Source organism: Vicia villosa, linkage group LG1 (genome assembly GCF_029867415.1).
Source record: "Vicia villosa cultivar HV-30 ecotype Madison, WI linkage group LG1, Vvil1.0, whole genome shotgun sequence".
Classification (NCBI taxonomy): Eukaryota; Viridiplantae; Streptophyta; class Magnoliopsida; order Fabales; family Fabaceae; genus Vicia; species Vicia villosa.
In genome coordinates this window covers 79,811,863-79,827,132 of record NC_081180.1, presented here as the reverse complement: position 1 = coordinate 79,827,132, position 15,270 = coordinate 79,811,863, and the positions used below count along the sequence as shown (strand labels likewise).

Sequence of the window (15,270 nt, the reverse complement as noted above, 5' to 3'; positions counted from 1 at the left end):
ATGTCAAGCGGAAGGAAAAGTCGAGGCCGTCAAAAGATCGAAATGAAAAAGATGAGCAACGAGAGTAACCTGCAAGTGACTTTCTCAAGACGTCGTAGCGGACTCTTCAAGAAAGCTAGTGAACTTTGCACCCTATGTGATGCAGAAATCGCTCTTGTTGTATTCTCACCAACTGAAAAGGTATTTTCTTTTGGTCACCCTAATATTGATTTAGTCATAGATCGATATCTCTCTCGAGTTCCACCCGAAAACAATGACACCATGAAATTCATTGAGGCTCGTCGTAGAGCTAATGCGTGTGATCTCAATGCTAAGCTGGCTCAAATCAACAACACACTAGATGTTGAAAAGATTCTTGGTGCTGAATTAAGCCATATGTGCAAAGCGGCTAAGGCTCGGTTTTGGGGGACTTGTTCAATTGATAGGATGAATTGGGCTCAACTTGAAATATTCAAGAAGGCTTTGGAGGAGCTTAAGAATCTTGTTTCACAACAAGGTGATAGGCGTGTAATTCATGATACTTCTACTCAAACTCTTCCATTTTATGTTGACAATGCTTCATCCTCTAGCATCCCTTTCCAGCACCAATTAATTCCTAAACAAGGTCAAATGTTTTCACCACAATATTTTTAGAACCACGTGTTGCATCCTTAGTTATGTTATGGATCAAGAAAACATCACCATGGCTTCAACAAAATGGAATTAAAAACCCATTTTACGTTATTGGTTCTTTTCTATGCTTATTTTTGTCTAAATTTTGTTTATGTTGATCGCATACTTCGTATGCTTAATGATAATTTTATTATCTTTTAAAATTAAGAATCAATAACTAGTATAACATATTATTATGTTTTTTCTCTTATATATTTATACACAGCGGACGGTACATGTGCCTATGTCTTTTAATTACTATTATTTGTATTAGTTCATTTTCTTACTACACATCTATAATAATTGATAATTTCTTTTTTCATTTATGAATGAGTAGGTGTTTAATGGTGGGATAAATGCATATTGTGTATAGTTTTAGAGACATCGTGGTAATTTAATGTTGTTGGGTTTCACAAATAAGGAGTACTTTCAACTGATTTCATATTTTAATTGTGGAGCTTAACTTCTGCTCGAGATTGTATATTTGGCATAGGATTATATGCAAGCTCATTATAGAGTGTGCTAAGATTTTGTGACACACCGAGTTTCTCAGCAATCGTTGTACACGTATTTGGCAAGGTAATCAAAATCGAACCGGACTTTGAACCGGTACGATTTTAATTACCATGGTATTTGGAGTATTAATGATGTCTAGTCAAGATCGAACCATTCAAATTTAATTTTTTAATTTAAAATAATTAAAGTTGAAATCATTAAATTTTTAGACCATTAGATTTTAAAACTTCTAATGTGTGAATTGTGTGGCGTTAAAAATTTGACACTTAAAATTAATACATGTTTAAGTGTAAAATCTATAAAATAAAATAAAATTAGACCATATGTGACAATCCCATAGTGTTGGAAAATACATATATAAATTCTCTTTATTGTGAACTTAAAATTGACACTTTGTGGAAAGATAAAATAATTTATAAACAAAAAAGTTGCACAATCACACTAAAAAGAGATGGAAAATTCTCCTATTATAAAAAGGTAGAAAAATCACTTAATCTAGTTGAGTAAATGCAATAATTTTATTATATTAGAACCATAAGGAAATTAAGGTTTAAATACGATATAATTATAATATTCATACCATCAATTTTATATATGAATCATGGCATTTTAAAATTAATTTTTACATTTGACGTATTTTTGTCAATAATTTAACTATGACTTTTTTTAGAGTTGCCTCTTGTCTTTCGAATCTCATCTCATGTGGTATTGATAAAATAAATTCAAAAAGAAAAAATAATAAATTGTGATTTCTAAATGCTACTTTGTTTTTAGAAATTGAATTATTCGCATTCATTTTATTTAATTAACAGACTCGTATTATCATATACCATTATTTAATTCGAAATGTTTTATTTTATAATCTTAATTAATATATTTTTAAAGTTTGATAATACTATTTTTCAAATCATTTGTACATCTATATCAGTTTTTAAAAATATGTTTCAAAAAATAAAACAAATTTTGTGGCGGATATTTTAACCGTGTACGAAAAACTAAATTCATTTAATGCATTGGAAATTTGAGATTCTAAAGTAAAGACAATAATAATATGATTGAATTTTCAAATACATGAAAATATTTAAATGCAACTTTTTAATTTTTCTAAATAAACTAAAATATATACAAATTGTCAAAATAGCGCCATTTTTTCTTACATTAATTTTTCTGTCATATAAGCTATTTAAAAAGAGATTTAATAAGAATTCTTAATGTAGTAAATTTTAAATGTTACGAAAAGGTACGACGTTTGAAATATATTTCCGTTATTTGGTTTTCTAAGTCAAATCACAATACCAGAATGAAAATACATAGACACAAAATTTGGCTATAAAATGACTCCTTCATACCCAATTATCTTTATGTCATTTCTAATCTAAAGTTACAAACACACCATTTTTTCTCTTATTTCTGTTATGCTCTGATCATGTCAAGCGGAAGGAAAAGTCGAGGCCGTCAAAAGATCGAAATGAAAAAGATGAGCAACGAGAGTAACCTGCAAGTGACTTTCTCAAGACGTCGTAGCGGACTCTTCAAGAAAGCTAGTGAACTTTGCACCCTATGTGATGCAGAAATCGCTCTTGTTGTATTCTCACCAACTGAAAAGGTATTTTCTTTTGGTCACCCTAATATTGATTTAGTCATAGATCGATATCTCTCTCGAGTTCCACCCGAAAACAATGACACCATGAAATTCATTGAGGCTCGTCGTAGAGCTAATGCGTGTGATCTCAATGCTAAGCTGGCTCAAATCAACAACACACTAGATGTTGAAAAGATTCTTGGTGCTGAATTAAGCCATATGTGCAAAGCGGCTAAGGCTCGGTTTTGGGGGACTTGTTCAATTGATAGGATGAATTGGGCTCAACTTGAAATATTCAAGAAGGCTTTGGAGGAGCTTAAGAATCTTGTTTCACAACAAGGTGATAGGCGTGTAATTCATGATACTTCTACTCAAACTCTTCCATTTTATGTTGACAATGCTTCATCCTCTAGCATCCCTTTCCAGCACCAATTAATTCCTAAACAAGGTCAAATGTTTTCACCACAATATTTTTAGAACCACGTGTTGCATCCTTAGTTATGTTATGGATCAAGAAAACATCACCATGGCTTCAACAAAATGGAATTAAAAACCCATTTTACGTTATTGGTTCTTTTCTATGCTTATTTTTGTCTAAATTTTGTTTATGTTGATCGCATACTTCGTATGCTTAATGATAATTTTATTATCTTTTAAAATTAAGAATCAATAACTAGTATAACATATTATTATGTTTTTTCTCTTATATATTTATACACAGCGGACGGTACATGTGCCTATGTCTTTTAATTACTATTATTTGTATTAGTTCATTTTCTTACTACACATCTATAATAATTGATAATTTCTTTTTTCATTTATGAATGAGTAGGTGTTTAATGGTGGGATAAATGCATATTGTGTATAGTTTTAGAGACATCGTGGTAATTTAATGTTGTTGGGTTTCACAAATAAGGAGTACTTTCAACTGATTTCATATTTTAATTGTGGAGCTTAACTTCTGCTCGAGATTGTATATTTGGCATAGGATTATATGCAAGCTCATTATAGAGTGTGCTAAGATTTTGTGACACACCGAGTTTCTCAGCAATCGTTGTACACGTATTTGGCAAGGTAATCAAAATCGAACCGGACTTTGAACCGGTACGATTTTAATTACCATGGTATTTGGAGTATTAATGATGTCTAGTCAAGATCGAACCATTCAAATTTAATTTTTTAATTTAAAATAATTAAAGTTGAAATCATTAAATTTTTAGACCATTAGATTTTAAAACTTCTAATGTGTGAATTGTGTGGCGTTAAAAATTTGACACTTAAAATTAATACATGTTTAAGTGTAAAATCTATAAAATAAAATAAAATTAGACCATATGTGACAATCCCATAGTGTTGGAAAATACATATATAAATTCTCTTTATTGTGAACTTAAAATTGACACTTTGTGGAAAGATAAAATAATTTATAAACAAAAAAGTTGCACAATCACACTAAAAAGAGATGGAAAATTCTCCTATTATAAAAAGGTAGAAAAATCACTTAATCTAGTTGAGTAAATGCAATAATTTTATTATATTAGAACCATAAGGAAATTAAGGTTTAAATACGATATAATTATAATATTCATACCATCAATTTTATATATGAATCATGGCATTTTAAAATTAATTTTTACATTTGACGTATTTTTGTCAATAATTTAACTATGACTTTTTTTAGAGTTGCCTCTTGTCTTTCGAATCTCATCTCATGTGGTATTGATAAAATAAATTCAAAAAGAAAAAATAATAAATTGTGATTTCTAAATGCTACTTTGTTTTTAGAAATTGAATTATTCGCATTCATTTTATTTAATTAACAGACTCGTATTATCATATACCATTATTTAATTCGAAATGTTTTATTTTATAATCTTAATTAATATATTTTTAAAGTTTGATAATACTATTTTTCAAATCATTTGTACATCTATATCAGTTTTTAAAAATATGTTTCAAAAAATAAAACAAATTTTGTGGCGGATATTTTAACCGTGTACGAAAAACTAAATTCATTTAATGCATTGGAAATTTGAGATTCTAAAGTAAAGACAATAATAATATGATTGAATTTTCAAATACATGAAAATATTTAAATGCAACTTTTTAATTTTTCTAAATAAACTAAAATATATACAAATTGTCAAAATAGCGCCATTTTTTCTTACATTAATTTTTCTGTCATATAAGCTATTTAAAAAGAGATTTAATAAGAATTCTTAATGTAGTAAATTCTAAATGTTACGAAAAGGTACGATGTTTGAAATATATTTCCGTTATTTGGTTTTCTAAGTCAAATCACAATACCAGAATGAAAATACATAGACACAAAATTTGGCTATAAAATGACTCCTTCATACCCAATTATCTTTATGTCATTTCTAATCTAAAGTTACAAACACACCATTTTTTCTCTTATTTCTGTTATGCTCTGATCATGTCAAGCGGAAGGAAAAGTCGAGGCCGTCAAAAGATCGAAATGAAAAAGATGAGCAACGAGAGTAACCTGCAAGTGACTTTCTCAAGACGTCGTAGCGGACTCTTCAAGAAAGCTAGTGAACTTTGCACCCTATGTGATGCAGAAATCGCTCTTGTTGTATTCTCACCAACTGAAAAGGTATTTTCTTTTGGTCACCCTAATATTGATTTAGTCATAGATCGATATCTCTCTCGAGTTCCACCCGAAAACAATGACACCATGAAATTCATTGAGGCTCGTCGTAGAGCTAATGCGTGTGATCTCAATGCTAAGCTGGCTCAAATCAACAACACACTAGATGTTGAAAAGATTCTTGGTGCTGAATTAAGCCATATGTGCAAAGCGGCTAAGGCTCGGTTTTGGGGGACTTGTTCAATTGATAGGATGAATTGGGCTCAACTTGAAATATTCAAGAAGGCTTTGGAGGAGCTTAAGAATCTTGTTTCACAACAAGGTGATAGGCGTGTAATTCATGATACTTCTACTCAAACTCTTCCATTTTATGTTGACAATGCTTCATCCTCTAGCATCCCTTTCCAGCACCAATTAATTCCTAAACAAGGTCAAATGTTTTCACCACAATATTTTTAGAACCACGTGTTGCATCCTTAGTTATGTTATGGATCAAGAAAACATCACCATGGCTTCAACAAAATGGAATTAAAAACCCATTTTACGTTATTGGTTCTTTTCTATGCTTATTTTTGTCTAAATTTTGTTTATGTTGATCGCATACTTCGTATGCTTAATGATAATTTTATTATCTTTTAAAATTAAGAATCAATAACTAGTATAACATATTATTATGTTTTTTCTCTTATATATTTATACACAGCGGACGGTACATGTGCCTATGTCTTTTAATTACTATTATTTGTATTAGTTCATTTTCTTACTACACATCTATAATAATTGATAATTTCTTTTTTCATTTATGAATGAGTAGGTGTTTAATGGTGGGATAAATGCATATTGTGTATAGTTTTAGAGACATCGTGGTAATTTAATGTTGTTGGGTTTCACAAATAAGGAGTACTTTCAACTGATTTCATATTTTAATTGTGGAGCTTAACTTCTGCTCGAGATTGTATATTTGGCATAGGATTATATGCAAGCTCATTATAGAGTGTGCTAAGATTTTGTGAGACACCGAGTTTCTCAGCAATCGTTGTACACGTATTTGGCAAGGTAATCAAAATCGAACCGGACTTTGAACCGGTACGATTTTAATTACCATGGTATTTGGAGTATTAATGATGTCTAGTCAAGATCGAACCATTCAAATTTAATTTTTTAATTTAAAATAATTAAAGTTGAAATCATTAAATTTTTAGACCATTAGATTTTAAAACTTCTAATGTGTGAATTGTGTGGCGTTAAAAATTTGACACTTAAAATTAATACATGTTTAAGTGTAAAACCTATAAAATAAAATAAAATTAGACCATATGTGACAATCCCATAGTGTTGGAAAATACATATATAAATTCTCTTTATTGTGAACTTAAAATTGACACTTTGTGGAAAGATAAAATAATTTATAAACAAAAAAGTTGCACAATCACACTAAAAAGAGATGGAAAATTCTCCTATTATAAAAAGGTAGAAAAATCACTTAATCTAGTTGAGTAAATGCAATAATTTTATTATATTAGAACCATAAGGAAATTAAGGTTTAAATACGATATAATTATAATATCCATACCATCAATTTTATATATGAATCATGGCATTTTAAAATTAATTTTTACATTTGACGTATTTTTGTCAATAATTTAACTATGACTTTTTTTAGAGTTGCCTCTTGTCTTTCGAATCTCATCTCATGTGGTATTGATAAAATAAATTCAAAAAGAAAAAATAATAAATTGTGATTTCTAAATGCTACTTTGTTTTTAGAAATTGAATTATTCGCATTCATTTTATTTAATTAACAGACTCGTATTATCATATACCATTATTTAATTCGAAATGTTTTATTTTATAATCTTAATTAATATATTTTTAAAGTTTGATAATACTATTTTTCAAATCATTTGTACATCTATATCAGTTTTTAAAAATATGTTTCAAAAAATAAAACAAATTTTGTGGCGGATATTTTAACCGTGTACGAAAAACTAAATTCATTTAATGCATTGGAAATTTGAGATTCTAAAGTAAAGACAATAATAATATGATTGAATTTTCAAATACATGAAAATATTTAAATGCAACTTTTTAATTTTTCTAAATAAACTAAAATATATACAAATTGTCAAAATAGCGCCATTTTTTCTTACATTAATTTTTCTGTCATATAAGCTGTGAGATATTGGATCGAACTCTAGTATTGTCGAAGGGTAGTTTCTTGGTTCGACAGTTCGACAGAGTTAAGCATGAAGTCGAAGGATTGTTCACATGCTGGTGTCGAAGTGTGCATGCTGTAGTCGAAGATGGGTCTAGCATGCAGATGTCGAAGATGTTAGGGTTGTTAGCATGTTAAATTAGGTTTTAGTGTTTAAACCCTAATTTGTTAAGTTAGCTTGTTTATTAAGTTGGCTTGTGTAATGGGCCTTGCTGAAGAAGCCCATTAGTTAGTATGTTAGATTTTATTATAAATAGCATACTAGTCTCTCATCATTGCTAAGCTGCAAATCCTAATTTAGGGTGAGAGAGGTTATTTGTTATTCTTGTAAACTTGTAATCTTGTTTTAAGAGAAAGTGAAAGAGTAGCAGTTATAACCAATTCTTGTGTTCCTCTTCTTCCTTGTCCTTTATTCTCCCTTATTTTATACTTTGTTCTTGGCATTGAATTCACAAAAAATTGGTGCGGTGAGCGTGGAGAAGATGCCTTCAACAAAGTATGAGATTGAAAAGTTCACCGGAGTGAATGATTTCGGTCTGTGGCGCTTGAAGATGAAAGCCCTACTGGTTCAGCAGGGTTGTTTGGAAGCGTTGAAGGGAGAGGCAGCCATGAATGCAGAATTGACGGCAGCGGAGAAGACGAATATGATCGAGAAAGCACACAGCGCAATTTTGTTGAGCCTTGGTGATAAGGTTCTCCGGCAGGTATCAAAGGAGACGACGGCATCAGGGTTATGGGTGAAACTTGAAAGTTTGTATATGACCAAATCGCTGGTAAATCGACTCTACCTGAAGCAAGCTTTGTATTCATTCAAGATGATTGAAGACAAAGTGTTGGCTGAGCAGTTGGATATGTTCAACAAGCTGATTCTTGATCTTGAAAATATTGATGTGAAGATCGATGATGAAGATCAAGCGTTGTTACTATTGTGTTCTTTGCCTCGATCACATGCTCACTTCAAAGAAACTCTCTTGTATGGAAGGGAGTCCCTGACGTTTGAAGAAGTTCAATCAGCCTTGTACTCTAAGGACTTGAATGAACGAAAGGAACATAAACCTTTGACTGTTGGCGAAGGTTTGGCCGTTAAAGGAAAACTCTTACGAAAGGATGGTAAGTTCGACAAGAAGAAAGGTAAAAGTCAGTCGAAGTCTTACAGTGGCGAAGCATCTGACATTCGATGCTACCATTGTAAGAAGGAGGGTCACACAAGAAAGGCGTGCCCTGAACGCCTGAAATATCATGGAGGTAAGGATAATGGCAACGCTGCCATTGTTCAAGATGATTTCGAATCATCTGATGTTCTTGTGGTTTCAAGCAGTGACTCTAAGAAGGAGTGGATTATGGATTCAGGTTGCACTTGGCACATGACTCCAAACAAAGACTTGTTCGAGGAATTATGTGATCAAGATGGTGGATCAGTACTGCTGGGAAACAACAAGGCTTGCAAGATTGCAGGTGTTGGATCTGTGAGATTCAAGCTCCATGATGAGTCAATAAGGTTGTTGACTGAAGTCAGGTATGTTCCTGATTTGAAGAGAAATCTGCTTTCTCTTGGTGAATTCGACAAGAAATGATATGTTTTCCAAGGAGAGAAAAGTATCCTAAGAGTCATGAAGGGTTTAAAGGAAGTCTTGAGAGGCGTGAAGAAACAAGGCTTGTATACCCTTGAGGCTGAAGTTGTAAGTGGTTCGACAAATGTTGCATCCACGAAACCTTTGTCGAAAACAGAAATCTGGCACATGAGATTGGGCCATGTCAGTGAAAGGGGTCTGGTCGAATTAGGGAAACAAAATCTGCTTGGTGGAGACAAAGTCGAAAAGCTGAAGTTTTGTGAACCCTGTGTACTTGGAAAATCTTGCAGAGTGAAGTTCAACAAAGGCAAACAAAGAACACATGGATCCCTTGATTACATCCATGCTGATCTTTGGGGGCCTGCAAGGTGTCCATCACATTCAGGAGCAAGGTATTTTCTATCCATAGTAGATGATTATTCCAGAAAATTATGGGTATTCATCCAGAAGACTAAGGATGAAACTTTTGAGAATTTCAAAAGTTGGAAGACTCTGGTTGAAAATCAGACTGGCAGAAAGGTCAAGAGGTTGAGAACCGACAATGGCCTTGAATTTTGCAATGAGGCATTCGACAGTTTTTGTGCTGCCTTTGGTATTGCAAGGTATAGAACTACTGCAGGTACTCCACAGCAAAATGGTTTGGCTGAAAGGTTTAATCGAACTATTTTGGAGAGAGTCAGATGCATGTTGACTAGTGTGGGGTTAACGAAGGTGTTCTGGGCTGAGGCTGTTTCGACAGCAACATATCTGATAAACAGATGTCCTTCGACAGCGTTAGATATGAAGACACCTGAAGAAGTTTGGTCGGGACATCCACCAGATCTCGACAAACTGAGAGTATTTGGATGCGTAGCCTATGCTCATATTAGGCAAGACAAGGTCGAACCTAGAGCTCTGAAATGCATGTTCATGGGATACCCTGAAAGAGTCAAAGCTTATAGGCTATGGTGCCTAGAGCCAGGTCACAGGAGGTGTATCACCAGTCGAGATGTAGTTTTCAATGAAGCTGAAATGGCTTTTAAGAAAACTGATGATGTTGGTCGAAGTACAGAAACATCTGACGAAGAGCTGGAACAGGTAGAGATTCCTGTTGAGGTGGAGCATGTTGATGCTGAATTGCATATCCCAGATGAAGTCGAAGAAGAAGCAGAAGATGCTGAAGTTGAGGAAACTGACGATGACTACCTATTGTCGAGAGATAGGTCGAGAAGAGTCATCAAGCCACCTCAGAGACTTGGATATGCAGATCTTATAGCTTATGCCTTAATCTCTGCAAGTGAGGTTATAGACGAAGAACCTAGAGACTATAAGGAAGTTATGAGGAGTCGAAATAAGACTGAATGGCTGAAGGCCATGGATGATGAGATGAAATCTCTTCATGATAATCATACTTGGGAACTGATCAAGAAACCTGTTGGGGCAAGGTTAGTCAGCTGTAAATGGATTTTCAAAGTTAAGGAAGGAATTGAAGGAGTGACGTCGAAAAGATACAAGGCAAGGTTAGTTGCAAGGGGTTTCACTCATAAAGAAGGTGTCGACTTCAATGATGTGTTTTCTCCTGTTGTGAAGCATAGGTCCATTCGAATGTTGCTTGCCATGGTGGCACAGTTCGATCTTGAACTGGAACAGATGGATGTGAAGACTGCTTTCTTGTATGGTGATCTAGATGAAACGATCCTGATGAGGCAACCTGAAGGGTATGTCGAAAAGGGGAAGGAAGATTATGTGTGCAAGTTAAAGAGATCTTTGTATGGGCTGAAACAATCTCCTCGACAGTGGAATAGGAGATTCGACAAGTTCATGGCACGCATAAGTTTCATTAGAAGTCAGTTCGACCACTGCGTTTACTACAGATTTCGACCTGGTAATTCATTTGTTATTTTGTTGCTTTATGTGGATGATATTCTCATAGCAAGCAACAGTGTTGAAGATGTGATGAGGGTGAAGGCTGAACTCAATAAGGAGTTTGATATGAAGGATCTGGGAGCTGCTTCCAGGATTCTTGGAATTGACATTCGGAGAGATAGAAAGAAGTCGAAGATATGCTTATCTCAAGAGGCATATCTACGGAAGATTCTTGAAAAGTTTGGTATGTCAAATTCGAAGCCAGTTGTGACTCCAACAAACCCTCAATTCAAGCTGAATATTGATCAGTGTCCCAGTACTGATGTCGAAAGAGCCTATATGAATAGCATCCCATATGCTAATATAGTCGGTTCTTTGATGTATGCTATGGTCTGTACTAGGCCCGACATAGCATACGCAGTAAGTCTTGTAAGCAGGTACATGGCGAATCCTGGAAAGGCTCACTGGCAAGCATTGAAGTGGATTTTAAGGTACATAAATGGGTCTCTGAATAGAGTCCTAATTTATGGTGGAGCCTTGGGTGAAGATAGTAAAGCAGTAATAGAAGGATATGTCGACTCTGATTATGCAGGTTGTATGGATTCCAGAAAATCTATTTCTGGATATGTTTTCACTATGTTTGGCACTGCAATTAGTTGGAAAGCAACACTTCAGAAGGTTGTTGCTCTATCAACCACTGAAGCGGAGTATATTGCCCTAACTGAAGCTGTGAAAGAAGCATTGTGGCTTGAAGGTTTTTCAAAGGAGCTGAAACTTCAAGGTCGAGGTATCACTGTTAAATGTGATAGTCAAAGTGCAATACACCTGTCGAAGAATTCAGCCTATCATGAGCGAACTAAGCACATTGATGTGAGGCTGCATTTCGTCAGAGGAGTAATCGAGCGTGGAGAAGTCCAAGTGCTGAAGGTTTCGACTGAAGACAATGCTGCTGATATGATCACCAAGACATTGCCGAGTTGCAAGTTTTTCCACTGTATGCAGTTGATAAAGCTGCATGAAGAAAACTAGTCTGTTCCTTGACGTTGTAGAGTTAGGTCCAAGGTGGAGATTTGTGAGATATTGGATCGAACTCTAGTATTGTCAAAGGGTAGCTTCTTGGTTCGACAGTTCGACAGAGTTAAGCATGAAGTCGAAGGATTGTTCACATGCTGGTGTCGAAGTGTGCATGCTGTAGTCGAAGATGGGTCTAGCATGCAGATGTCGAAGATGTTAGGGTTGTTAGCATGTTAAATTAGGTTTTAGTGTTTAAACCCTAATTTGTTAAGTTAGCTTGTTTATTAAGTTAGCTTGTATAATGGGCCTTGCTGAAGAAGCCCATTAGTTAGTATGTTAGGTTTTATTATAAATAGCATACTAGTCTCTCATCATTGCTAAGCTGCAAATCCTAATTTAGGGTGAGAGAGGTTATTTGTTATTCTTGTAAACTTGTAATCTTGTTTTAAGAGAAAGTGAAAGAATAACAGTTATAACCAATTCTTGTGTTCCTCTTCTTCCTTGTCCTTTATTCTCCCTTATTTTATACTTTGTTCTTGGCATTGAATTCACAACATAAGCTATTTAAAAAGAGATTTAATAAGAATTCTTAATGTAGTAAATTTTAAATGTTACGAAAAGGTACGACGTTTGAAATATATTTCCGTTATTTGGTTTTCTAAGTCAAATCACAATACCAGAATGAAAATACATAGACACAAAATTTGGCTATAAAATGACTCCTTCATACCCAATTATCTTTATGTCATTTCTAATCTAAAGTTACAAACACACCATTTTTTTCTCTTATTTCTGTTATGCTCTGATCATGTCAAGCGGAAGGAAAAGTCGAGGCCGTCAAAAGATCGAAATGAAAAAGATGAGCAACGAGAGTAACCTGCAAGTGACTTTCTCAAGACGTCGTAGCGGACTCTTCAAGAAAGCTAGTGAACTTTGCACCCTATGTGATGCAGAAATCGCTCTTGTTGTATTCTCACCAACTGAAAAGGTATTTTCTTTTGGTCACCCTAATATTGATTTAGTCATAGATCGATATCTCTCTCGAGTTCCACCCGAAAACAATGACACCATGAAATTCATTGAGGCTCGTCGTAGAGCTAATGCGTGTGATCTCAATGCTAAGCTGGCTCAAATCAACAACACACTAGATGTTGAAAAGATTCTTGGTGCTGAATTAAGCCATATGTGCAAAGCGGCTAAGGCTCGGTTTTGGGGGACTTGTTCAATTGATAGGATGAATTGGGCTCAACTTGAAATATTCAAGAAGGCTTTGGAGGAGCTTAAGAATCTTGTTTCACAACAAGGTGATAGGCGTGTAATTCATGATACTTCTACTCCAACTCTTCCATTTTATGTTGACAATGCTTCATCCTCTAGCATCCCTTTCCAGCACCAATTAATTCCTAAACAATGTCAAATGTTTTCACCACAATATTTTTAGAATCACGTGTTGCATCCTTAGTTATGTTATGGATCAAGAAAATATCACCATGGCCTCAACAAAATTGAACTAAAAAACCATTTTACGTTATTGGTTCTTTTCTATGCTTATTTTTGTCTAAATTTTGTTTATGTTGATCGCATACTTCGTATGCTTAATGATAATTTTATTATCTTTTTAAATTAAGAATCAATAACTAGTATAACATATCATTATGTTTTTTTCTCTTATCTATTTATACATTGCGGACGGTACATGTGTCTATGTCTTTTAATTACTATTATTTGTATTAGTTCATTTTCTCACTACACATCTTTAACAATTGATAATTTCTTTTTTTATTTATGAATGAGTAAGTTTTTAATGGTGGGATAAATGCATATTGTGTATAGTTTTAGAGACATCATGGTAATTTAATGTTGTTGGGTTTCACAAATAAGGAGTACTTTCAACTTATTTCATATTTTAATTGTGGAGCTTAACTTCTGCTCGAGATTGTATATTTGGCATAGGATTATATGCAAGCTCATTATTGAGTGTGCTAAGATTGTGTGACACACGGAGTTTCTCGGTAATCGTTGGAACATGTATTTGGCAAGGTAATCAAAATCGAACCGGACTTTGAACCGGTTCGATTTTAATTACCATGGTATTTGGAGTATTAGTGATCGTTCAATCAAGAATCAACAATTCAAATTTATTTTTTTAATTTAAAATTAAAATCTTAAAGTTGAAATCAAGTACTTTTTCTGCCTTCATTCTCATAATTGTATCCGGGCATGGATATAAGGGATATGAGTCCATCGCATGTTTGATTCATCGGGATTAGTACAGAGTTTTGTTCTTAATTTCTATATTGATAGAAATTATAAGGTTATAAACAAATATAACATGTGAACCTCATACCTGGAGACGTTTGTTTGTTGATCCAAGTAAGCAATTGATCAGTTGTCCATGCATTATCAATTGCTTGTATATCACTATTCTTTTGTTTTGGTTCTCAGCTACCACCTACAAATTTAGGATGAGCACCCTAAAAGAGCATAGGATAATGCCCAACATAAAACTTATCAAAGCTTAGTATTTATATGTGTTTTTTATCATATAACACCTTATAATTCCTGCAAGCAAGACACCTGAAAGAGAAGTAGAGGAAAAAGGAAAATGAGAATTTCTTATCATCAACAAATGCTCATGTTTGATTTCAGTAAGATGATGAAAAAGAATAATTTCTTTAAAAGTTTGAAACAAACTCTTAAGAATAATTAAGTAACTAACTATCAGAAGAGGGATATTTAGGCCTCGTTTACTTTGTGAAAACATTTTCTATTTTCATTTTCTATAATTTGTGTTCATTTTTTACTTGTTAATAAGAAGTGATACTCTTAAATCGATGCATTTTTTATAATAATGAAATCAATCTTTAGCTTTTTTTTTTGTTAAGTGTTTTGTTTTCCTTGAATTTTAGGACAAAGAGACCTCCTTTACAAGGATAGTGAATAAGAAATATTGCTTGCTTTATTCATCAGTTTGTTAGCTTTTTATAGCAGATTCTTACAAATGATGAGAAAATTTATTCCCTCAATCCAATGGTTATCCTAGATTATAGGGATTGCTAGCGAATCCTAACAAAATATCCTAAGGCTATGTTTGGGAGTTTGGAGGGAAGGGAGAGTTTTGGAAAATAGGAAGAATTAGGTGAAAAGGATGAAAAAGATTTTGGGTAGGAGGGTTTTGGAGGGTTTGAGTTTATTCATAACACCAAAAACCTCATAAAATGGAGGAACTCAAAAATTGTATTGAAGGAGAGTTTTGGAGGGTTTT

At 33.5% G+C, this 15,270-nt stretch overlaps 4 protein-coding genes across 4 annotated transcripts; all 4 read left to right on the top strand.

Moving 5' to 3' along the window:
* On the top strand, nucleotides 1-633 carry LOC131610413 (agamous-like MADS-box protein AGL62). Its single transcript, XM_058882362.1, has one exon. The coding sequence runs from the start codon at nucleotides 1-3 to the stop codon at nucleotides 631-633; it is 633 nt and encodes a 210-aa protein (XP_058738345.1).
* Nucleotides 634-2,593: 1,960 nt separating this feature from the next.
* Nucleotides 2,594-3,226, top strand: LOC131610402 (agamous-like MADS-box protein AGL62). The gene has a single exon (XM_058882352.1). The coding sequence runs from the start codon at nucleotides 2,594-2,596 to the stop codon at nucleotides 3,224-3,226; it is 633 nt and encodes a 210-aa protein (XP_058738335.1).
* Nucleotides 3,227-5,186: 1,960 nt separating this feature from the next.
* On the top strand, nucleotides 5,187-5,819 carry LOC131610393 (agamous-like MADS-box protein AGL62). Its single transcript, XM_058882340.1, has one exon. The coding sequence runs from the start codon at nucleotides 5,187-5,189 to the stop codon at nucleotides 5,817-5,819; it is 633 nt and encodes a 210-aa protein (XP_058738323.1).
* A 6,994-nt stretch (nucleotides 5,820-12,813) lies between these two features.
* LOC131610385 (agamous-like MADS-box protein AGL62) lies at nucleotides 12,814-13,446 on the top strand. Its single transcript, XM_058882329.1, has one exon. The coding sequence runs from the start codon at nucleotides 12,814-12,816 to the stop codon at nucleotides 13,444-13,446; it is 633 nt and encodes a 210-aa protein (XP_058738312.1).
* Nucleotides 13,447-15,270: the final 1,824 nt, after the last annotated feature.

What these genes read in the sequence shown, in the direction of transcription:
- LOC131610385 (XM_058882329.1), top strand. Translation starts at nt 12,814, where the DNA reads ATGTCAAGCGGAAGGAAAAGTCGAGGCCGTCAAAAGATCGAAATGAAA.
- LOC131610402 (XM_058882352.1), top strand. Translation starts at nt 2,594, where the DNA reads ATGTCAAGCGGAAGGAAAAGTCGAGGCCGTCAAAAGATCGAAATGAAA.
- LOC131610413 (XM_058882362.1), top strand. Translation starts at nt 1, where the DNA reads ATGTCAAGCGGAAGGAAAAGTCGAGGCCGTCAAAAGATCGAAATGAAA.
- LOC131610393 (XM_058882340.1), top strand. Translation starts at nt 5,187, where the DNA reads ATGTCAAGCGGAAGGAAAAGTCGAGGCCGTCAAAAGATCGAAATGAAA.